This window comes from Salvia splendens, chromosome 22, assembly GCF_004379255.2.
Source record: "Salvia splendens isolate huo1 chromosome 22, SspV2, whole genome shotgun sequence".
Taxonomy (NCBI): domain Eukaryota; kingdom Viridiplantae; phylum Streptophyta; class Magnoliopsida; order Lamiales; family Lamiaceae; genus Salvia; species Salvia splendens.
The window spans coordinates 5,159,099-5,183,902 of record NC_056053.1 but is presented as its reverse complement, the minus strand read 5'-3'; the positions used below and the strand labels follow the sequence as shown (position 1 = coordinate 5,183,902).

The 24,804-nt window shown below is 34.1% G+C and overlaps 4 protein-coding genes across 5 annotated transcripts; 1 reads left to right on the top strand and 3 right to left on the bottom strand.

Annotated features, from left to right (window-relative positions):
• Nucleotides 1-713: 713 nt before the first annotated feature.
• Nucleotides 714-2,732, bottom strand: LOC121787086. The gene has a single exon (XM_042185706.1). The coding sequence runs from the start codon at nucleotides 2,374-2,376 to the stop codon at nucleotides 811-813; it is 1,566 nt and encodes a 521-aa protein (XP_042041640.1). The 5' UTR covers nucleotides 2,377-2,732; the 3' UTR covers nucleotides 714-810.
• Nucleotides 2,733-2,901: 169 nt separating this feature from the next.
• Nucleotides 2,902-6,039, bottom strand: LOC121787087 (protein JASON-like). 2 transcript variants are annotated; one of them, XM_042185707.1, is made up of 7 exons: nucleotides 5,790-6,039; nucleotides 5,640-5,700; nucleotides 5,468-5,544; nucleotides 4,451-4,683; nucleotides 3,365-4,133; nucleotides 3,203-3,285; nucleotides 2,902-3,117 (listed from the first exon to the last, which is right to left on the bottom strand). In XM_042185707.1, exons 1-7 carry the CDS (start codon nucleotides 5,937-5,939, stop codon nucleotides 3,003-3,005), a joined length of 1,488 nt encoding a protein of 495 aa, XP_042041641.1. In that variant the 5' UTR covers nucleotides 5,940-6,039; the 3' UTR covers nucleotides 2,902-3,002. The 2 variants fall into 2 exon arrangements, with proteins under 2 accessions (XP_042041641.1, XP_042041642.1); XM_042185708.1 differs by having other exon boundaries at nucleotides 3,365-4,118.
• Nucleotides 6,040-11,035: 4,996 nt separating this feature from the next.
• Nucleotides 11,036-14,510, top strand: LOC121786241 (myb family transcription factor MPH1-like). Its single transcript, XM_042184838.1, has 5 exons — nucleotides 11,036-11,414; nucleotides 11,571-11,647; nucleotides 12,644-12,747; nucleotides 13,112-13,202; nucleotides 14,103-14,510. Exons 1-5 carry the CDS (start codon nucleotides 11,291-11,293, stop codon nucleotides 14,310-14,312), a joined length of 606 nt encoding a protein of 201 aa, XP_042040772.1. The 5' UTR covers nucleotides 11,036-11,290; the 3' UTR covers nucleotides 14,313-14,510.
• A 166-nt stretch (nucleotides 14,511-14,676) lies between these two features.
• LOC121786240 (WD repeat-containing protein 26 homolog) lies at nucleotides 14,677-18,859 on the bottom strand. Its single transcript, XM_042184837.1, has 5 exons — nucleotides 18,725-18,859; nucleotides 17,164-18,034; nucleotides 16,693-16,794; nucleotides 15,300-15,929; nucleotides 14,677-14,971 (listed from the first exon to the last, which is right to left on the bottom strand). The coding sequence occupies exons 2-5, from the start codon at nucleotides 17,935-17,937 to the stop codon at nucleotides 14,807-14,809; spliced, it is 1,671 nt and encodes a 556-aa protein (XP_042040771.1). The 5' UTR covers nucleotides 17,938-18,034; nucleotides 18,725-18,859; the 3' UTR covers nucleotides 14,677-14,806.
• Between the last annotated feature and the right edge of the window lie 5,945 nt (nucleotides 18,860-24,804).

The following is a 24,804-nucleotide window of genomic DNA, read 5'->3' as shown; positions in this document are numbered from 1 at the left end:
TAGTTAAAAATTAATTGCAGTCTATTTAACAAGAAAATAATATTGTTGAACGTTATAATTTCTGTAAGATACATAATGTAGACTATTTTATAGTATTATATTTTATTTTGATTGTATATTAAAATCTAGTTTGGACCATCTTATAATCTAATAAAAATAATTTGTGATTTTAGAATCAGAAAATAAATTGTGATTATCTTAGAATCTAATCACAATAAATTGCGATTATCTTAGAATCTAATCTAAACTTGTACTGTAGTAATTAAATTTTAAAAATCCATATATTTGAATTTTTAATTCTCATTATCTCGAACACATATGGAAAATCACAAAAAAAATCAGAAGAGAAAGTCAATATATTAATTTGATTTTCGTAATTTAATTCTTTAAATAAGAATATTCAATTAAATCTATTTTTTATAGTTTAGTTTATCTTAATTCAAAATAGAATGTATCATATATAAATGAATAAGAATATTATGACATAAAAGATATTATATCAAAAAGTCATTTTCCAAGAATTGGACTTGCTATCTGATCATATCATTTCCAAAAAGTCATTTTCCAAGAATATGTTTAAATTTAAACATATTCAATACATCAAAATGATCTGAAAAAATAGAAGTATTAGTAAATTATAAAGTGTCAATTTTGCATTAAAAATATGAAGCGTCTCCATATTTCCTTCTCCCAGAAGCTAATGTGATTGACAATATGCACCAAAAAAATGAACACTTTGATTTCCAACAAGTTAAACTAATTGTAGCTGTGACTACTTAACATTACATACCACTTTCTTGTTTAAACAAACTAGCATGCGTTGACACCATCCCTACAATCTCTAGTCAGATCATTAAACGTCTCAATCTTCTTCTTCCCCTTCAAGAACACTTCTCCATCTACTATCTGCCTCATGAATCCATCAAACTCCACCGCGCTCCCGTTGTTCATACTCGTCGTTTCATAGTACCAATCGCTATCACTGCCCCACAGATCTCTGTGTTCCTCAAGCGAGTGAACCTCGTACTTCCCCTTCATTGTATCAAAGAACGCTGCCTCACCCTCATCCGTAGCAACGTAGACCCTCCTCCCATCCTCCACCCCTCTCCCTCTCAAAGCTGCCATCACTGCTTCTGGATGAGTGTCATGATCAAGATTAGGCCACATCTCCTTGTTCTTGACCTTCTCCCTTCTCTCAACGCGAACACTGTCATAATCCCACCCCATTCTCGATGCAATCACAGAGGCCATATCTAGCAACGGCCTCGCCTTAGAAACCTTATGCCACGGCCGTTTCATCACACCATCCGCCTCCCCTTCACACACCCGGAACCAGAAATTATCAGGCTCAACTGCCCCAAACTTCCTCATGATCAAACTCTCCTTCGCCTCAGCTAGCCTCATTGGCGTGACCCTGAAATCCTCCACCAAACGGAGCTTCAATCCGCTCCATTTCTCCCAATTCGGCCAGAACTCAGCTTGATCAACCACAGAGGATGCATCCTTCAAATGCTCCAAATCAAAGTAGAATCTGAAATCCTTCCCCTCCTCATCCACCCCAGACAACGAGTGCATCTTCGACAAGCATATGCTCGTGTCGAAAACCAGAGTCCGGTTCAAGAACTCCGCCTCGCCTAACATACAAACCAAGCTCCACATATAATGCCACATGCTCTTGCACCTCTCACCACCACCTACATAAACCAAGTACTTCCCCAGCCGGAATGATTCCTCCTTCACCCCAAATCCAACGGCTGTCGATCGAACCTTTTCGATTTTCCCCCTCCCTTTCCTCTTCCTGGCATTGCCGCCGGAATGATAACCCCCAATTTCAACCACGCTCAGTGTGCAGTTATCAAACCTCAAAACCCTAAAACTCCGATAATCCTTATTATACCCAGTCGCCTTCCCCTCTTTCGGCCTAAACCTCCACGCCATGTGGCAGGAGCTCCCATTCTCCCCTTCCACCGGCTTCCCAAACCGGTTGAAATGCACGTCCTTGAACTTGTCAATAGCCGCCGTCATCAACAGATGGAAAACCTCGAGATCACGGCAATTGATCGGGTCATCAACGCGGCAGCTTCCGCTGTCAGAGAATTCCGTGAACCCTGCCTCTTCCACAACGGATTCCACGTCTCTGGTGTCGATCAACGCCGTCCGATCAGTCGATTTTGCTTCAGATGAGAGGAAATCCGAGATCTCTGAGACAGGCCGGAGAAACGGCTCCTCGGAATTGTAGGTCGCGGCGATTGTAGTGAAAATCACGACGCCGGTTACGAAGACGCTGAAACAGAGGCTTGCGATCATAGCAAGGAAATTTTGGCCGAGATTCTCCGGGCGCGAATTCCCGCCCCTAAGCGAAGAACGCCGCAGCATTTTCCCCTTTTGATTTCAATTTCTCTCTTGAGCTCAGTTTCAGTGAAAATTATAGAGAGATTTAGGTTTTGAAATTCGATTGAGACATATCGACGAACAAGTATACAGAAAAAAATGAGCTCCACCATTGAAGATGAAGCAGAGCTCTTGATGCAGAATCTGTATCTATAGGGAGGAGATTGCGGATCAGCTATGCGTGTGTGTGTGTGTCTGAGAGAGAGAAAGAGAGACTGGCGCGAGTCAAAATCTGAACGAGGAAGGCACAACGGTTAAACTAGACTGCTGGGTGCTAAAATCAGCGGGTGCGCATTCTATGTTCCGCTGCTAAAATGAGCCGGATAATAGTATTTTATTTAAAATTTCATTCAATTACTATGACCATTAAATTTAGTTTTTCATAAATACAGTCCCATTAAGTTCACAATTTACAAAATACTAATTTTATTCAAAAAGGAAAATGAACATTTCCATTATTATAAAGTTAGAGTTGATAAGTTTCTTCAATTGGGAAGGAAGAAAGGGAAGCATTACGGTAAAAGGCTCATTATTATATACATTGATGGAACTTTCATGCACAATGATGCATCAACTGTGTGAACTTGCATACTTTAGAAATGGTCTTTCAATCAGACTGTAACAACAGAACTGGGATGGGATGAAGAAGATTGAGGTTCTGATGAGGCGGTATCAGATTCTTCACATTCATCGAATTCGACTGGCGGGCCACCACTGATTTGTTTCCTGCAAAACATGGGATCTTGATATGCATACTAAGATTTGAATTAAGTAGATTTCCAGCAAATATGTCATCCGCAATATAACATACCTCTGAGAAATGAAGCTGTCTTCGGATAATGCCTTTTCAAGCCTCTCTTCGAATGGTGTAGCATGCCAGCTAACCTTCTGATCCTGCAAAGAGAATGGAATTCACAATTCTCAATGTGGATATATATATTCAAACAAGACTGAAAAGGTTCAAGATAATGACCTCTTTGTACTTTGTAGTTGTATTGGGAATGCCATTTACACCCCACCATTTAGGAGAGACATGAGTGGCTTCTTCATCATACCAGTGAGCTGCCACCATCCCAAGAATAGGTCGATCTCCCGGACTTCTCCAGTTATGAACATTTTGACCAGCATGCCCGTTGCTTCCCTCTTGATTGGCTGGTTGTGATTTAATCCATTCGGACAAGCTCAGCTCCTCCTTCTTGACACTTTTAAGCGAAGGAGCGTCTTTCAAGGCGACTGACATCGGGGTTGATATCAAGGTTGCTTCATCATTAGGCTTTGGTGATTCTCTCTGGTGGTTGGGATCTGAGTTCTCTTCGTTCAACCCATTCCACTGGGATTGATACTGAATTGGATTCAAGACTGAATACACGTATTGAGATCGGATATTAGTCGTCCCACCAGCCATATTGTTCGTGTATGAAGGGAATACAGTGCCGGGTGTTTGCATCTCATCAGTCAAGTGCAGTGGGGTTGGATATGGTGATGGCATTGATACTCTAGAATCACCAGATGATCCGGATTGCTTTATGCGTTGAACAGAATTTTTAGATGATCTATCAGAGTGGCACTCAAAGTGCACTGACTTATTTGTGCGCCGTACTGTAGAAGCAAAGGCTTCAGGTGAAACTGCAGAGCGATGAGCTTCATCAGTCTCGTTGTTTGGAGTTATGGCACCGTGATTGTCACTGCTCTGAGTGGAGCTGGTAGAGTCTCTTCTGGTATTATCTCTGGCAGTCAAGACACTAACAGAGAATTCAAGACAGGGAGTTGGCTAAGAATTGTCTACCACTTTTAAAATACAAAAATATAAGATATAACACGAGATATGAATTTAGGACCCATGAAAGCGAAAACAAGCTAGCTACTTAAAGAAGCTTGAAAAGAAACAGACAATGCTCAAAAATCTTTCAACAATTAAATTATATGAATCATGAAATTCATGTAATCATGTTGATATCTACTAATGTGCTGAAAACATGCCAACTCATTGTATAACTCAACATTATTTTTGAGAACTGGAGCTGATCAATATACTCAGATAAATATGCATGAGATATACCTGCTCGGAGTGCCTACCAAAAAACCTTCACCAGTTACCCATTTTCCACAAGTTTTAGCAGACGTTAAAGATTCATCAAGTGGATCCATGAGTTTCAGTTGCTCAGTGGATACACAGGTCATCAAAGGACTGGATTCTTCTTTGTGAGTGTCTGTATCCACCCATTTGCGAGAGACTTTTCGATTTTCAACAGGAGTCTCAAGCAAAGTTCCACATGCTTTCAGGAACTTGGCCTGCAGAATAAATATTTAAATGGACCGTTAAAATAATGTAAGGTATTGTGAGATGAATCAAGCATCCACTAGTGCACATATAACTTCATTCATCTTTTTCTTGTGATGGTAAATAGCCAACGTGATGCTACACATTTGTACGAAAAACATTTTGCATACTTCATTACCAAACTGAAATGCCATTATCTCAGATTCTCAAACATTTGAATCTATGAAATCACGCGGTCTCAAATTAGGCACAGATCCAGAAATCTTATGTTAAACGAAAACACATAATGACACGCATATTCCATTGCTCAAAGATATTCAAACGGACATAAGATGCACAAACAAAGGAAAGATGATAGCAACACGGTTTGAGTTCTGACTTCACTACACATAACATTAGTAAGACCAAACAAAGAATAGCTCAAAAGCACAAAAGTCTGATCTGAATAAATTAAAACAAGTAACATACAATGTAGACAGATGCCATCGATGTCAAGCTTAAATCAGCTGATCCGTTTAACAGATGATCAGCTTCTACATGCATTGCTATACCATACTATGAAGCTATAGATTCAAAAATCAAAGAATCATCATCCATTACACATGAAGAGAAAAGTCATCTCATCATCATTTCATTCATCGATCTGGCCTTTATATTCATAGACTAATTTATATACATGCTTCCTCATCATGATAAACTCAATTATGAAAGAATAATGCAGTATATCAACATTCTCACAGTTCAAAATGCCCAATCGAGAAATTACATTTTTCAATAATCTAAACACACACTGACCTCGTCCTTGAGCTCCTTGATATCAATTTCTTCAGATATTGTCTTTCGATTCAAATCATCTTCTGATTCTTGTAAACCTATTTAACATCAATAGGAAGAATCAATCAAGAAATTCTACCAAAAAAACTAATTATCATTGTTAAACGCACAGGAACAGGAAAAAAAATTATACCATCGGTAAGAAATAGCGATGAGAGTGCGTTCCTATCACGATGCACCAGGCGTTCCTTCTCCTGTAATCGAAAATGCAATCGAATCATTCACACAAAATTCGTTCCATATTATTGAAAATACAATCAATAATTGAAAATCCAATCCATACAGGAGTGGTTTTGTGACGAGAGTGTGGTTCTTTCACTCGAAGACAACCGAAAAAACACCCCATTGTTGCAGCTACCACTAGCCTCAGGAACCCTAATACACCCACTCTTTCACCGCCTTCCTTCTTCTTGACTCCAGAAAACCACGCCATACTATTTACTAGTATAACGATGAATCTCTTCAGCTTCAATTGATTTCGAAATTGTTGTGTGGAGAAGAATATTAAAGAGAGAGAGAGATGGCTGTTGCGATTTGAAATTCAAAATAAAGAGGGAAATGAATTCAAATGAAGAAAGTAGATCATTTATATTTACCTCCCATCAACTTTCCCATTTGACAAAATGAGCCCCTCTCTCAATGCTTCACACGATATCTAAGTTATTCAATGAATATTTTCATTGTGTTTTGATTTTCATTACTTTTCTCTTCCTTATTAATTACTCTTATTTCGAAAAATACAAGTCTTCAAATTCAATTTTAGTGACAATATTTTTATAAAAATAAAACAATTATGTTAGATAATTTAGAGTAAGATTTAATAAATAGAAATAAAGAAAAAAAAGTATTGTCATCTTCCACCAAAATAATCTTATTTTTTTTCAATTTATATCGGTCATAAAATTACTCTTAATCTATTTATAGTAAGTTTTGTCTCAATCTTTATAGTAAGTTTTATCTCTCTACTGAGGTGCTTCCTATTTTTAACTACGCTTCAACCTCTTTTTTTCTTTCTATTTCTACTCTTTACTAATATTACATTAAAATCGTACCGTATACAATGAAAACTATTTTTCGTGAATAGGGCTAGTATAAATAAAAAAATAAGTATATTTTATACTTTACACAAATATTAGTAAAATATCACTATAAATTTATATACTATTAAGGAGATCTATTCTTGCCTAAACTTTCTATGCACTAACTTTCTATGAAATTTCTAATTTGGAAGATCTAACTACACTACTAATAATATAAACCCTAATTTCCACTAATACTACTTCCAATGCCTTTTCTCTATATCTCTTATTTTGTCAATTGTATATTAAAACTCATTTCTAATCAAAATTTTATATTTTTCAGCAGTGGAGGGAGCACAAAATTCTAATGATCATTTTAAATATTTCTAACTAGCTAATCCAGTCAATGAACAAAAATACTCATCAAGACAAAAAATATAAAAGAAAGAGCAAAAATATCTTCGCTCGTCAAATAGTAGAAAAGTCATTTTAGCTTATACTATATCAGTCTAGGTACTATTTGGTGCAAATAAAATTCATTAAAAAGTACAAAAGAGAAAATAGGAATGTCCATAAAATTTGTAGTTCACTCAAAAAATCAAATATACTCCGCACACAAAAACATAGAGTACAGTATGTCTATAAAATTTTTACATTTTTTTTTAATATTTAGCTTCAAGAAATTTACGTTTCAATTACTTTAGTACAGTATATTATTATTCCATTAACTAATAATTCTATAGTTTATTTTATATTATGCCAATCACTTTTTTTCTCAAATCTTATACTACCTACTATTTTATATTTGAAATAATTAATTTGCGATATGTGTGATCCAAATGTACACACACTAACTAATCACGATGCATAAGTATTTGTGAAAATATAATATTAAATGAATATGATCTCAATTAATTTCACCAAATCACATATAATCACACATGTATATCGTGGATATATATGTGAACGGAAGGAGATGCATCAAGTGCACTATACCTAACAAAATACTCCCTACATCCTTGAAAATTTATCACCTATTTTTTTCGTCCGTCCCTAAAAATTTATCACCTTTCATTTTTACCATTTTTGGTAGTAGACTCTACATTCCACTAACTCATTCACAATCACAATTTATTATAAAACTAATATATAAAAGTAGGGTCACATGCCACCAATTTTTTCAACTCACTTTCTATTACATTTCTTAAAACCCGTGCCGGGTCAAATGGTGACGAATTATTAGGGATGGAGGGAGTATGAAAAATCATGAACAAAAATTCTGTTGGAATCGTTGCGATCAAAGGACTTTGACTAAGAATACTTCCAACGAGACATTTAATTTTGTGAAATTAAATAATATAGCGTCGATCTACGTTCGGAGTAGATGACCGTGGTATATTCATTTTCTCAAAACAGATTCCCGGTGAGTGAGAAATAATGGATTAAAGTTGCAAAATAATTACTAGTTAATTAAATGAGCTATGAGAGAAGCCATGTGATTAATTAAGTACCCCACATTGAAAGTTAGAAGCTTATTAAATAAGTATTTAATAAGTGGGATTATTACATGTAATACGTCTAGTGGACTAAGATGGGCTGTAGAGCCCACACGCGCGCGCCGCCGCCACCCGCCCTGCCGCGAGCCTCGAGCCTGTGTCCGTGGACTTGGATCTTGGCAATTGGTCTTTGGGCATGGTCGTGGGGCTTGGTGCTTGGGCTCGACCCCAAGGCTGGTTGGTGTAGTTCTTTTTCTTTTTTGACCACCAACGTTTCCACGCCAGCAAGCCAAGTAGGATGACACATCGTCAGTATGACGCGGTAAGAGCCTACGTGGCTGACACGTGATAAAGTCCACGTCATTACGAACCTAGACGCGCGCGTGTCCCGATGCGTCAAGGAGCAGCTCGTAACGATTTGTAACGCCCGTAACGTTCGGCAGTTACAATCTCGCAATGATGACAGCCAGCAGTGGACTGAGCCTATAAATAGGCTAGCCATTCCATGCATCTCTACACAACATTCACAAAGCATATAGCATCATAAGCTCTCTCCCTCTCCTGCATTGTTTTTCCTGTCGAAAGCTCTGCCCTCTCCTCCATCCAGTTCGCCGGAGCTCTGTTGATTGCGGTGCTGCTTCACCAGAGACGTAGCCGTTTTATCTTTGGGGACGACACGCCAAAACCGAGAGCACTACCGGGGCGTATCTCGTCTTGCGGAAAGAGGCCTCCTCGACTCGGCTAAACACTTTTACGGTCTTACTGTTTCGATTTTTTCCATTGTAATTTCGGTTCAATTCGTTCTTTTGTATTCCTTCTTTGGGTTGTATTACGCCCGGCTTTTATCTCTGGTAAGGAGAAGAATCACAACAAATTCTTATCTTTGAATAGAACTCTCATTTATTTAGCACAATGAGAGTTATATAAAAAAATCGTATATTTAACGTAATTATCCTATTTGAAATTACGTGTGATAAGGTGGCTAGCACTAGTGGACCTAAGTAATTCAATATGAATTGGTGAGTTTTTACACTTTGAGTAAATTAAGTCGAATTGAACAACACATATATTTAGTAAAAATGTGAAATATAAAATTCAACGAAAAATTCGAATTGCAGCTAAGTACAGCTGTTACGTGCATTAGAAAGATACGTAAAGAATATAATTTTAAGGTCAATATTAGTGAGCAATATATACCAAAGGAGTGAAAAGGACCACGTCAGTTAGTGTTGCAAAACCAAAGAATTTACTAACTTTTTAATTATATTATCATCCAACTTTAATTGAATTTCAAGAAAGCAATATGTAGGGTTGAATAATTTGGATAGAATGGGTCCAATATTAGGCACCGTCTTTCATTGACATGACTGCACCCAAAAACAAACATACCTTTTTATTCTATTATTGCATGCTAATTATATTTATTATTATAACAATAAATGATCACAAACATAATAAGTTCAAAGTGGTTGATTTTGGGTGATTGAACGAAAACATGATTCACACTATTCACATTAATTTATATAGCAATAATCAGATTAGCTTTTGATAATCCTATTATAAATAATTAAGTTCATGTCACTGAATTTGCACGATTTGAATTCCAATCAGGCAAATTTCATAATCTTGGTATGAACTATGGAGTTATTTAATTCATACTATTATGATCAAACCAAGTCTGGTATATATACATATATGAGTTTAGTAGATTCATACTAAAATTATTAAGCTAAATTTAATATGTTGGTATAGATTTAAGAATTCATACTATGATTACTATATACCAAATTCTACAAACAAAGTAAGCAGCCTAGGTAAAGAATCTAGCCTCCCATTAAAAAAAAGTGTCAATTCAACATATTAACACTGTATTTTATATGTTAATAATATGTAAAATATTTTATATTGATCTACTAGTTTATATGAAAAAATAGATATATTTATGCATTTAATTAAAATATATGGATGCATATATAGTACATGAAAAGTGCATAATACTAAAATCATATATTTATGATTTGTGTATACTTTTTTTTTAAATCATAAATGTAATTAGTGCATACTTTAATTCAAATTATAAAAATAATAGAAACGAAATTCAAATATAAAAATAAAAAATGAGATTAAAGGCTAATAAATCTTTTTAATTTATCCACTTACTGTATTTAGTATTTTAATATATAATTAAATGGTTGTATAAAATTTAATTGTTTATCATCACTCTTTTAAGTTTATTATAATAGAAATAGTCCTATTTCAGTGCCACGAATTTCTAAGTAAAAAAAGTCAAATAACGTTGTCAATTTCGAAGTTTTATTGCACTAATTAATTCAATGATTACTTGGGCGGCTGTGTCTACTTGGATTTTCGCATGTGCCTCATATGGAATTAATTGAGACAAAAATTTTAAAAAAGAGGTTGATAAATTTTGGATCAATTTTAATTGTTATGAACTGTGATCCACGATATAACTTGACAATAATAATATATTTGTGTGTGTTATACTATATCTCTTCAAGACAATGATTGTTGGAATAGTTTGAACTGATGGCTGAATAAAAATAATACTACTAGCTAAGAAGTAATCAAAATAATGGAAAAATGTATTTAAGAGAGAGAAATGCCAAAATAGATAATCTTAGAATGAGTAAAATTCTTTGGTCTTTACCTTCTGTCAGACGTAATTTTAAATTTCATACACTGCTGCTACCTAGAAAATTTTGCCACTTCAATTGTCATCAAATAGACTACTATTCGTATGAAAACTTTATACATGTACATTAATCAAAAATGAAAATTCAATAAGTACATATATATATACATATCCAACCCTTAATTATTTTAAGAACTGATAACTATTTCAGTCTTTTACTCCCAATTATTTACTCCACATCACATCACATCACATCACATCACATCACATCACATAGCTAGCTAGGTTCCAATCTCATGAAAATAAACAAAAATCATGTACAATTGATTTCACAATAAACCTCATGTAACACATACTAATTGAATAAAATTATAACCTCAAAATTCTATACAAAATGATAAAAGTCATGCAAAAGAATAAGAATTTATTAGTTCCCCAAAAGTCTACAAACCTTAGCACAAAAAGTCAAGAGTCTCCGACCATCATTTCTTCCTTACCACATTAATATTTATATCTATATATTGAATTATCCACTGCATTTAGACAAACATATATTATATTTTCAGCACAAAAAGCCCTGCAGAAACATTCCTCTTCAATTCGAGCATTAAGCAAAATGAAAAATTCAGACAGCTCTAGGGTTAGAAAGTATAGGAAATCATCGGCCCCGCGGCTAAGGTGGTCGCCAGAGCTCCATGACCGCTTTGTGGAAGCTGTCGAAAACCTTGGAGGGAAATATCGTAAGTCCGAAATTATTCATTTTTACACTTTTAATTATTTAGGGTTTGCCTTTGTTTTGATCAATAATCTGTGTGGAAGAAAAGTGCAACCTTTTACTTTAGGGTTTGAAGATTTTCATCAATTTCTTTTTAGTTGATATATTTTTGAGTTTGCAGAAGCAACTCCAAAGAGAATTATGCAGATGATGGCTGTCAAAGGGCTCAAGATATCTCATGTTAAGAGCCATCTTCAGGTATATGTTAAAACTGTTTATTTCAATTTGAAATATTTTGTCTTTGTTTTTTGTTTCAAAACCATACTTGTAGATTTGAATTGAATATTAACTGACCTAAAAGATATTAGTGAAATTCGAACCATGACATAAAAAATATAATATAAATCATAGATCAATCTCGAATGTTGTCATTTCTGTGATCAGATAAAACACAGTATGGGAAAAACCAACTATGTACCAAAAAAAAACATAATAATAAGGTAATACTACTAAAGTTTTTTTTACTGATCCTTAAAATTTGGAGTGGTTTTATTTGTTAGAAATCTTAAATTCATTTTAAATGCTTCTAAACTTCTGCAATAGAGAATAGGTATGAATTAAAAGTAAATGTAATATTTCATTACAATATAAATTTAGATGCATGTCGTATTTGTTAAATCTACAATAATAGTATACTAGTAATAAATATCGACCAAAATGCATCAATCATACATGAAATGTGTGAAATGTATGATACCATGAAGCATACATATCATGCATATATAACATATATCATGAACCATACATATCATGCATGAAATGTGTGATGAAAATATAATGCATTTTGAACCAATTTTATAATAATAAAAATAGCTACAATGTGTACATTTAACGAATACAGTATTAACGATGTAGCTACCAAAGTTTGAATAAAATAATCTATTTGCATTCTTTTACGACTATATAGGTGTAGCTAGGTTAGGTTTAGTTCATGTAACAAAAAAGTGTGTTGTCTTATGTAGTTGCTTTTGAATAATTAAATAAAGTATCATTAATTGTTTAAGTCTCTTAATTTGTTGCCTTGGACATTTAACTAACTCACCATTCATTATATATATATATATATATATATATATATATATATATATGATGAAAATATTACTGATCAGAGAAGCAATGCATTATTGTACTTCAGTATATTGCTTAATTTAAAATCACTTTTCAATTAATAGTTTTCCAAATTCATTTTTTCAGATGCACAGGAGCATGAAAGAATCCATGGGTTCAAACAATTTTATAGCTATTAAAAACTACCAACTAAAAGAATCCGAATACATAACTTTATTCTCTTCTCAAAGGTAAGTAATTCTCGCCTTATATTATTGATTTTTTTTATCCTAATTGGAATAAAGCAAGAAATTCTATAAATTTCTCAATTTTCGACTAAAATGTAGTAGTACGTTTGGATTAGTTATAAGTTATATCGTTATTTAAAATGTTTTTGTTTTCTTATTTTCCCTCACAAAAAATATATATAAATTTTTACAAGTAAAAAATAATTTTTTAAGTTCTTGCATTTGTTGATGAGCATGAATTTATACAATTTTTAATTTGGTTGCTTATGCATTGTTGATTGCGTCGTTAAATCTATTTAACTCATGATATTTTTTTTTTAAATATTAGGAGAAACTATTGTTAATATAAATAAATGCAATTTTGCAGACAATTTTCCGAAGCTCCAAATTGTAGAATTCAAGGGAGAAGGAGAAAACCTCAAATCGATGAAAATTTAATTTACCATCAACACCTGCAGGTAGAGATATTTCATAAGAGGGAACATCTTTTTTGGTCCACAAACTTTGTCAAAGTATCATTTTAGGTCCGTGAACTTTGAAAATATCATTTTAGGTCCGTCAACTATGAGTTAATGTCATTCTAAGTACATTTTTACTATTTCCAAGTTTTTCTGAAAGAAAAAATACCCTCAATACCTTGAAGGGTATATATTTTTAATAAACTTATCATATACTCATATTTTTTTATGAATATCTTTACTATATATTTTTTATGAATTTATAAATATAATTTAACCTCCAATACTATCACTTAATTTTGTGACATGCAAGAAATGTTCCTTATTCAACTTTTTATAATTAAAGAATTTCAAAATATTTTTAAGATATGTATACTCGTAAAATTAATGTCCCAGTTAATAGACGATACTTGAATACTGATATATTGATATTATTTTTAAATAATATATTAATATTCAAGTATCGTCTATTGACTGTGACATTAGTTTTACGAGTATACATATCTTAAAAATATTTTGAAATTCTTTAATTATAAAAAGTTGAATAAGGAACATTTCTTGCATGTCACAAAATTAAGTGATAATATTGAAGGCCAAATTATATTTAGAAAATTTGTTAAAAAAATATGAGTATGTGATAAATTAATTAAAAATATATATCCTTCAAGGTATTGAGGGTATTTTCATCCATAAAAACTTTGAAATAGTAAAAAAGTAGTTCAAATGATATTAACTCATAGTTGACGGACCTCAAATGATATTTTCAAAGTTCACGAACCTAAAATGATACTTTGACAAAGTTCGTGGACCAAAAAAGATGTTCCCTCATTTCATATTTGTATATATAGAGATTTGGATGTGGATATAAGTGTATATGTGTTTGATTATTTGATGGTGCAGGGTATAAAAGAAAGCATAGAAAGCATGAATGAGATAGAGAGTGAAGATGAAGAAGATGATGAAAGTGGATTTGGATGGACAAATATAAAGATGATGGAGGTAGGAGAAGTAGAAGAAGTAGCACAACCAAATCAACTTAGTACCTCAACTTCATCTCAATCTAATTCCCCTCTCAATTTAGAACTCACTATCTCAATGCCATCACACTAATCTATTTCTTGAGCTACCCTACATTCTTTTATTTCAACTATATATTTCAAGACATGACCAAATCTATTTATGTGATCCGTTCTATTTCTAGTAATTTATTTATTTACTTACTATCATAACTTTTAAACAGTTTTATAAGCTAAATACTGTTGAAAATTGTAGTCCTACTTCAATAGATTTACCACAGCTCACTATGAATGCTATCCCTTCTTGGATTCAAATAATTTAATTGTGCAGAGAAGTTCTTAGTATTTAAATATTGCCATTAATATGTAATATTCACAATTCTCTAAATTAGATTGATCTTCCATAATTTGTAACTCTCAGTCTAGAATAGCATTTAAGAAAAAAGCATACATTGTTGTTAGAGTGAATGCTAGTTTGCATTGATCATGAATTGTTACAGTGAGTGAAACAAGTAGCATGCTTGCTGCTTCAGCATTTTGAGGTATGAGAATTTACACAGAAGCAAATGTTAAACCTTTTCAAGTGGACTAGCTGTTTACTTGCTTGAATCCCCATATACGAATCGTACGATCGTCGCTAGCTGATGCAAGCATATGATGATTGGCTGGATTCCAGCTAACACAGTTCACAGCTCCAGTGTGACCACTCAAACTACAAATCAACTCCACAGAGTGTCTGTGCCATATGTGAACCTGCAAACAGAAATTTCAACACATCATTCATCACATTGTTACAAGTATTCCAATATTATCCTCATGTCGCAAAACATCACATGTTCATTTCATATGTATAATGACCGGAAAAATACAGTTTTGAGCCTCTCTAGAAAATCTCTCTGCAAATGTGATTATTGAACTCAAAAGGGTGATTCTTATCATGTAAATACATTTATCATCTTCACTTTGGTTCTCTGTCGAGAAAACTCATAGACAATCTACATTCAGCAGTCTATTTCTGGGGTGTGCAAAGAAACGAACGATATAAAACAGTAAATAAATAAGAGCAGAAAATAAAGATCACCTGGGAGTTTTCGCTTCCGCTGGCAACAAAAGCTTGCTTTAGTCCACCTAAACAAGACCGTACAACAAGATGGGAACGTTTGTTACCTTTGTACTCTCCTATACAGTGTAAGCATCCATCTATATTATATAGATGAAGATCTCCATTGCATAGGTTAAGGAGCAAGAGCTTTCCATCTTCGGAAAGCGCAAATGAAGTTATTTTTTGATTCTCTTCAATTGATCTTTGAGAATATGTTTCCCATCCAAACAAGACTACTCCATCATCTTTACAATGTATAATTAACTCCTTCCCATCAGTGGTGATTCCCAAGTTTTCCATACGATAAGTTGTCTTCCCTTGCCAAGAACCTACTTCTTTTCCTTCGAGATCCCACGTGCAGATGCTTTTATCAGTAACACCAGTGAATATATGTTTCCCATCTGCAGCCCATTCACATGAGAGCAAACTAAGATTTTGTTTTCCATAGACACAGAGGCATTCACCAGAATCGATATCCCACCGCCTAACTGTTTTATCTTCTCCACATGTAAGAATTTGATCATCTTCAGGGCTCCATGAAACATAGGATACAGGTTGTCCATGGCCAGTTAATCTATGCCTCATGATTACATGACCATCAGCATTAACCTAAAAAGAAAGAAAACCATCAGTGCACAAAAATGTATAATGCATGCACAACATACATATTATTAAGGCATGGAATGTATAGTATGCATTTGAGATGATGCACCAAAAATGCATCATATTGCACATCGATAAACTTGATGTAAAGTGATTGGGTAGTACGGTAGGTAAACATTTGAGCAGTCGATCGTAAGAATTTGACCAATTTAGTTCCACAAACAGCAAAAACAGAGTTTTCAAGTAATAGCTTGACTTGGTTTGACAAATATTTAACAGGAGGATGTCAGATTTAGATGAGTATAACTTAAATAAGAAACATCAATCCAGATAAACATATTCTTCTCTAGACCCCTATAACATGCGCGATATATTAGAATACTATAGAGTGCATTCTTGCAAACGAAGGGAAGGAGTACAACAAGTATCCATATATGGTAGAATTTCATCAGCAGGAGAGTGCATACATTTCCACTAAAAGTAATTGACACTGATTTACATCTTGTATCACTTTTTTTTATATGTACTGTACGTTGTAAATAAATGATATGTTTGGTCAAATCGTATCTTTTAACTTTATCAATGTCAGAGATGAACTTTCAACTAAAAGATATTAAACCGTAAAAATATTAGAAGGTTGAGGATTCTTTTGTAACAAACCTGGTATAATATGACAGTAAAAAGTCAAGTGCAAGCCACATCTAACATAAAGACTTCAACCAGCAACTTCAGAAAAAAAAACGAATTCAGACAGAAGGAGAAGCAGTACCACCCATATGATCACATGGGAATCCCGGGACGATGAGGCCAAGTATCTTCCGTTGTGAGAAAATTTCAGAAACAAAACTTCAGCACTGTGTTCTTCTAATATCTGGGGTTGAAAGGAGAGAGAGGATATCAAATACAACAGTCATGATAGAACACGAACTTTTAGCGTGACAACTATTTGAGATCCTAGTGGTTACTCTAGAATCAAAGATAAACTTTGTAAAGTTGATGTCCTATTACAGCAGGATAAGAAAAACACTTTGAAAAATCCACAATTGATAGTTTCAAGCAAGAAGTATTGATCCACCACTAAAACATCAGGAGCCAGTAGAAAGATACCTAGAGTTTCAGTTTTTCTTACTTGGATCAAATACAACAGTCATGATAAGAGAAACACTTTGAAAAATCCACAATTGATACTCCAACAAGTACTTGTTTACTTCCACAAGTATATGTGCAGATTAGAATATACCTGCACAGTTTGACAAGGAATCTGGTCCAGTCCACACTGATGGTCCACGAGCAATGACATTTCCCCAACTGAGTTGTGGAGCCTGCAACCATCCCTTTGAAAGTCAAGAGCTTGTTCAACAAGACGCACCAATCTGTATTCCGGGATTACCACTGTTGGAGGAAGTAACTTTTGCAGTTCCCCCAAAAACTTTTTACGAGAAGAGAGTCCTGACTCTTGACTGTGACTATTATCAAGCGAAATATGGGGTTGACAAACCATCAAATAAGACAGTTCTTTAGCTCTGTCAAGATTCACATTACGTGGCATAATCTGGGTCCTAAGAGTATTCAATGCATCCACTTCCTTTTCTCCATACAAAAGTTCAAAAAATTTCCGCTCTAGTATCATAAAAGATGCCGTTTTAATAATACTTTCATCTATTAGGTCAATTTGATGTAATGTTGTGACACTTTCATCCCATTGGCCATCAAGAATTTGCTGTATAAACGTAGCTACCAGATTGGAGTGTAAAGGTATTCCTGACTCTTCCTCCAAATGTTTCCCAATCTTTGAATAGCCAAGAGAATATAATGCCTCAGTTATGATGCGAACAAATTCAACTTTACTAATCAATCCATTCGAGCCAACAACCTTGTCATCTCCAGATGCCATTGAACCACTTAATGAGCAACTACCTTGTTCTCCAACAGATATGCCGTCCGAAAGACCTCCTATTTTTCCAGAGGACACTTTCATACGTTTTGGGAGCGGATCGTCCTCTACACCTCTCATTAGAAGCCCACTTCACCCCATAAATGGATAACACGGAAGCACAAGGGAACAGTTGAGATCTTTGTAGTCAGTTTTTTGATAAATCTCAGATAGTACTCTGTAAAATGCACCGAAAGGATACTACTAAGTTTATGAGCAGAATTTAGTAGTTACAATAACTAAATAAGGAAAAATAACACTCACATCAAACTTCCAACATAAAAACCTCTCTTAACGCATAAAAAAAACATAAATGAAACACAGTTCGACTGCAAGTAGCAATTTAACTGAAGACATTCCCCCTAAAAGAAAATATTACTATAATACTAATAGATTTCAAGAAAAAACTCATTTTACAGAAACTCAACAGGTTTGTAGCTGTAAAGCAATCATATTGTTGGGTTCAAATTTTCACTCAGGTACAAAAAAATCGATGAGTATGCAAAATTGTATTCAAGATGAATCCGACTTAAAAACATATGCATCACAAAACCATCAATATCTCTCAACTTCTTGCTTCAACCAGCTGACAAACAAAGCAGCATTGGTTCCAAAACAACTAAAATGGAATCAAGATTAACCACATAGAAAAAAGAATCAGAACTACCAACTTCCCCTAATCAAACAGCAAATGCAAATCCAACTCCTCAAAGTAATCAACTCTTTATATCTTATCACAAGCAACATCAAGATTGGGATCAATTTCACGTACAGTTGACTCAAGAAACGGAATATCCCAATGACAATGAATGATTGAATTGCAATTAGGAAGTGATTAACAGAAATTAATCAGAATTTAGGGACTCACAAGAAATCAGCATCCAAAGCGGTTGATGAAGAAAAAAGGAAATCGGTGGAGAACTTCAGAGATTGAGAAGTGATCCGGTTTGTAATGTGAATTGTTTTTTTGTGGGGAAAAAAGAAAATTGAAATGTACACTCAATTTAAATCTAATATTGCACACAACGACGAAAATAAACAAAATGGTTTCTAATACTAAAACATCATTGGGTAGTTACATCATTTTTCGATTAGACATGATACAATTTATGATAGTTATCATAGTTTTGATTAATTAATTTATCTTGATTGGGTGTTTGATATCTTAAGATAATTATGAATTATCTTAATAGGGATAAAATTATAATTGTCAAAATTATCCTCATTAATTTAAGTTAATGAATAAACTATCCTTGAAGAATAATTGCTCTATTCTATGAGTCTATGACACACTCTCTCCAATGATAGATCCAAAAAGCTGAACTCGTGGGGTAAAAAATATAATTAAAAATATTATAGCATAATATAAATAATTATTATATATATTACAACTTAATATTATATTATCTTTTTTAAGGCATGGTGAAAAAACACGTCACACAACTTTATATAATATATTGTTTAGACTAATATAGAAATTTTAATATTTTAAAATATTTTATTTTAAAATTTGTGATATGTTATGTAAATTGTTTTTATCATTTTTATTATTTTAAGTACACTTTTGTTAACTTCTAATTATACCAATAATTTTATTTGTAATTTTATAAATATTAGTATTGCTTTTAACTAAAAATGGATGAGTAAAAATGTATTTTACTAAAGTTAACTAGGTTGATATGTAACATAGGCAAATGGGTAGTTACAAATATGATTGAAACATAGGTTTTTCAGTGGGCTTTGTGCGGGCAGGATACCAAACACGGGCTGTGTAGATTGTTAACATAGCTACCAAATGCACAAATAAACCCAGATCACTCCTCTTATCTAGATGTTACAGCTACCAAATGGCCCATAATAGTAGTAATTTGCTATTCCCTAAGTTCAACATTAGTGAAGTCATTTTTCTATTTTGGTACATTCCTTAGTAATAAAGTCATTTTCCTTTAGGACATTCTTAATCCCGGTTCGAATTTAGGCCCCAAGTCCCCTCCACGTAATCATTCTTCTAAATTTCAAGTCCAGGCCACAACTACTATAACTTTGTAGTCCCATCCAGACCCCAACTATTAAATTGCACTATTCACTACTCCAACCTATTTTACTTGTAAAAATTGAAAACGTTGAACAATTATAACACGAGAAATTTATTTTTAATTCAAAAATAATAAATTATAAAGTAGATATTGAAAAAAATGATCAAAATAAGAAAATCAAAATGAGAGCTCCACTTCAAAATTTCCAACATATAATTATAAATTATATTATAAATTAAAAAAATTGAGAATCAGAACATAAAAAGAAATGCAAAAGAATCAGAAATGCAAAAATTTTCGTCGCCCCTCTCTCCCTCTTCATCCTCTTCCAAATGCAAAAAAAATCAAAAATTGGGGGACTAGCCCGAACCCCCTCCAACCCCGGGCCGGGACGCAATGGGTCACGGCCCCGGAAGCTCAATTGCCATTCCAGGCCGGAACTGGGCGCGGCCCAAGCCGCCGTCTTCGCTGCTCCATCGCGCCTGGCCCGAGCCGGACCCCAATTGCGGCCTGACCTGGCAGCATTAAAGATGCTCTTATAGTAAAAGTCAGCACATTTCTTTTCACTTACTTTACTCTCTCTTACTTTATTCTCTTTTCATTTCTACCTTTTTCATTTCTTACTTTATTCTTCCTTACTTAACTCACCTAACATAATTTTTCTTAATCTCCATGCCGGAAATAAATATCTCCTCTATTATGCAACAGAGGAAGTACAAGACTACGAAAACTAGATAAATTTTGGGTGTGTCTCGTACTTTTCAAAATTAAATGATAAATCACTAAATTTCATAATTTTGCAATGTTTTTATGATAAAACCTGGGATGATTTAGCAACCAGATTTTTTAACATGGACAAAACGGCAATATCACACCATGAGCATGTCTGGTTTATCCTTCTATTTCTTTATCTAATAATAAAATCATGTTGACATTTTAATATACTATGTCGACATTTTAAATATCAATATCAACACAGTGTATAAAAATATCAACTAAGTTTATGTTGACATTTTTAATGCACTGCATGTATAAGTTAAGAGAGTTAACAACTTTAAAAAGTTAGCAACGGATCACACCTCCTAATAACTACAATCTATTATATAGAGATATATTAAAAATATGTATGTTAAATCTAAATTCAATATTAATGCAAGAAAAATTGTATAGAAGATATTTTTCCACAAATACAAAGAACGCAAATTCAATTATAGTACTATAATGTATTCCCAAATATATTCAAACACACTAACAGAATTATACTATTAATGTAAGAATTATACTAGTATATTGTATTCCTTTGGTCCCATTGAAGATGACACACTTTCCGTTTTGGATTGTCCCAACCAAAATGACCCCTTACTAAAATTGGAAACACCTTTTATCTCTACTTTATTACATCTCTCTTACTTCACTCTTTCCACTTAACACATAAACTAAAGCTGCATAAAATCCGGTGCCGCCCAAAGAAGGGGTCATCTTCCTTGGGACGATGGGAGTATGTAGTAGTAGGGTTGTGACCATGTATATTCTCTTTGAAACTATCTCTATGTACGAAAAATGTAAACCATGTATTTAGATACGGGGTTCTCCAGCTAGATATGGGCGACCATGGTGGAGGTATTGAGATCAGCATTGGCTAAGTTCCCATTGGAGCGGTGGCATGGCCCATGTTGTCTCCGTGACTCCGTCCTACTTGTGATTAATAGTCATAAATAACTAATCTTATTTCTTGGTCGATTGTATTTTTATAAATTTGAATCGTGACAATATATATCGGTTCTACTCTATAAAAGAGGATTAAAATGAAATTATATCTCAAGAGTAATGATTTACCATTTCACTTTCACCCTTACAAATACAAGTTACAACTAATTTAATCCAAGACTAATTAATCTACAATGCTGAGGTACATTGCAGATAGAGCTAACGTAATAAATGTGTATTATAATCACTTTTCCATTAAAACATTCCATTAATCTACAATGCTGAGGTATATTGCAGATAGAGCTAAAGTAATAAATGTGTATTATAATCACTTTTCCATTAAAACATTCATAAATAGTATTTGATTCGTACTTGTCAAAAGACTTTTGATTGATAATAAATGTGATAAGATATTTTGTGAAATTAAATGCAATAGCATTTCAGACTATTTCACAAGAGCTTTGGTTATTGTGAATCAAATGAAAAGACAAGGGGATATTATTGAAGATGTTCGTGTTATTGAGATTATTCGTTCCTTGATGTCGAAGTTTGAGCATGTCGTTGCGGCTATCGAAGAATCAAAAGATCTCAACACCACAGTGGCGGAGGGAGAGGGGACAATGGGGGTACGAGTGTACCCCCAAAAATTTTTTTTAGTAATATTATATATTTAAAATAATTTGTTATAGGAATTTTATAAGTTAAGAAAATGCATTCTTTCTTTCCAATTCCTTTTTTTCCCTGAAGTTCGACAGCCACACCTCCTCAAAACCTCCATACCTTATTTCTTTAAAATTCTCAAGTTCATCACTGATTTCACGGTTTGTAAAAGTAATCACGAAATTGGAAGGTTATCAAAGTAGCTCTTCTTTACTGAATTGTTTTTGAATATTGAAAATTTATATATCTTAGGGATTATGGTTTTTGTGGTTAGATGTTCCTGATTGATGAAATAAATGATGTCAGAGATGATTAACATGAATTGAGATAGAGTTTGAGATAAAATCTTGCGGAGAACTAATCTCTTTGGTTTGTCTCCTCCTAGTTTGGATTATTAAGCATGAATGCACAACATTAGAATTGAATGGTCAATATTTATTTTGACAAATTTTGTAATGACATCGTGTGCAGGAAATAAAATAAAAAGTGATGAGAAAACAATCCGATCTTCGACAATTTATGTCCAAAAGGAGAAAAACTCATGATAGTTCAAGCTCTCCGGCTTCAAGCTCTCTACCTTCAAGCTCTCCGGCTTCAAGCACTCCACTTTCAAGCTCTCCACCTTCAAGCTCTCCGGCTTCAAATTCAATTGGTATTGTATCTCCTTCAGATGCTAGTGTGCCATTACTTGAGGAAGAATTGATTTATGATATCGAAAAACTTCATTATGATCCTATTAGAAGAACCGATATAATGAAATATCCTCCAAATGAGCGAGATACAATTAGGAGGGCGTATATTATATAATGATTTATCATATGACTCGCACCCCCGAATATAAATTCATGGATCCGCCACTGCAACACCATGTCTATCGACCAATTGCAGAGCAGCTTGGAAGTTCACAAAAAACGTATGAAGAAAAAGGCCACTGTTTCTCCTGAGCATATGCTACAAGCGAAGATGTCAATCAAAGAAGATAAGAAGTTTGAGCCTGGGACATCACGTGGTGGATACAACCGAGGTCGAGGCCGAGGTTATCGTGGTCGAGGAGGACTCAACCAGAATTATCAAAATGAGGGAGGGCGTCAAAATTTCACCTATCGAAGTTCTTATGGACAACAAGGACGAGGAAGAGGACAATATAGAGGCGGTTATTCGCAAACCCACAATCAATAATGGTTTGATAAAGCAAATGTCGAGTGCTATACTTGTCACGAATTCGGGCATTACAACTATGAGTGTCCAACAGCCGGAAATACCATGTCCAATCAACAAGTCAATTATGCCGATGGTGGAGACGATAATGAGCATGAAATTTCAACCTCTCTTTTTACTCATAAAGGCTTGTAGGTGATTAGTACAACACGTGGTACTTGGATATTGGAGCTAGTAACCACATGTGCGGGAATAAAGAACTCTTCGTGGAGCTAAATGAAACATCTTATGGGGATGTGACCTTTGGAGATTCCTCAAAAGTTATTTAAGGAAAAGGTAATATCTTGATTAAGCTGAAGAATGAAAATCATGGTTTTATATATGATGTATATTATGTGTATGCCATGAAAAGTAATATTTTGAGCTCTGGTCAATTGTTGGAGAAGGGATTTGATGTTATTATCAAGAATTCTTACCTTGCTATCAATGATGCTCGTGGTAATTTGATTGCATGTGTGAAGATGTCCAAAAATAGATTATTTGCATTAAATACGAAACATGATATGTTGAAGTGCATGAAAGCTATTGTTAAAGATGAATCGTGGTTATGGCATACGCGTCTTGGAAATCTGAATTTTGGTGGTTTAAAGCTTCTGTCCAAAAAGAATAAGGAGAAAGGCTTGCCGCATATTGATCATCTTGAAGAAGGTTGTGAAGGATGCATGCTTGACAAACATCATAGGCCAAGCTTCTCGAAAGAAATAAGATGGAGAGCATTATGCCCGTTGGAGATCGTTCATACGTATGTTGTCCTCTAAAGCTTGTTTCTACTGGAGGTAATCAATATTTTTTAACTTTCATTTATGATTATTCCAGAAACACTTGGGTGTATTTCTTGAAAAGGAAATCTGAGGTGTTTGATATTTTCAAAGAATTCAAAATTCTTGTTGAAAGACAGAGTGTGCATATATTAAAGTTCTCTGATCCGACCAAGGTGGCGAGTTCACATCCGATCTGTTTGAAAGTTTTGCAAGGAGCATGAAATCATTCACCAGCTTACACCTCCATATACTCCTCAACTGAATGGTGTTGCTGAAAGGAAGAACCGAACAGTTCTTGATATGGCGAGAAGTATGATCAAAGGGAAGGACTTACATCGAGAATGTTGGGCTGAAGTTGTTGCAACAACAGCACATCTCTTGAATTAGTGTCCCACCAAAAGTGTTCGCAACATTACGCCCGGAGAAGCATGGAGTTCGTTCAAGCCCAGTCTTGCGCACCTGAGAGTTTTTGGCTGCATTGCTTATGCCAAAATTCCTGAAGCTCGAAGAATTAAGCTTTATGATAAAAGTGAAAAATGTATCTTCGTGGGATACGTATATAACAC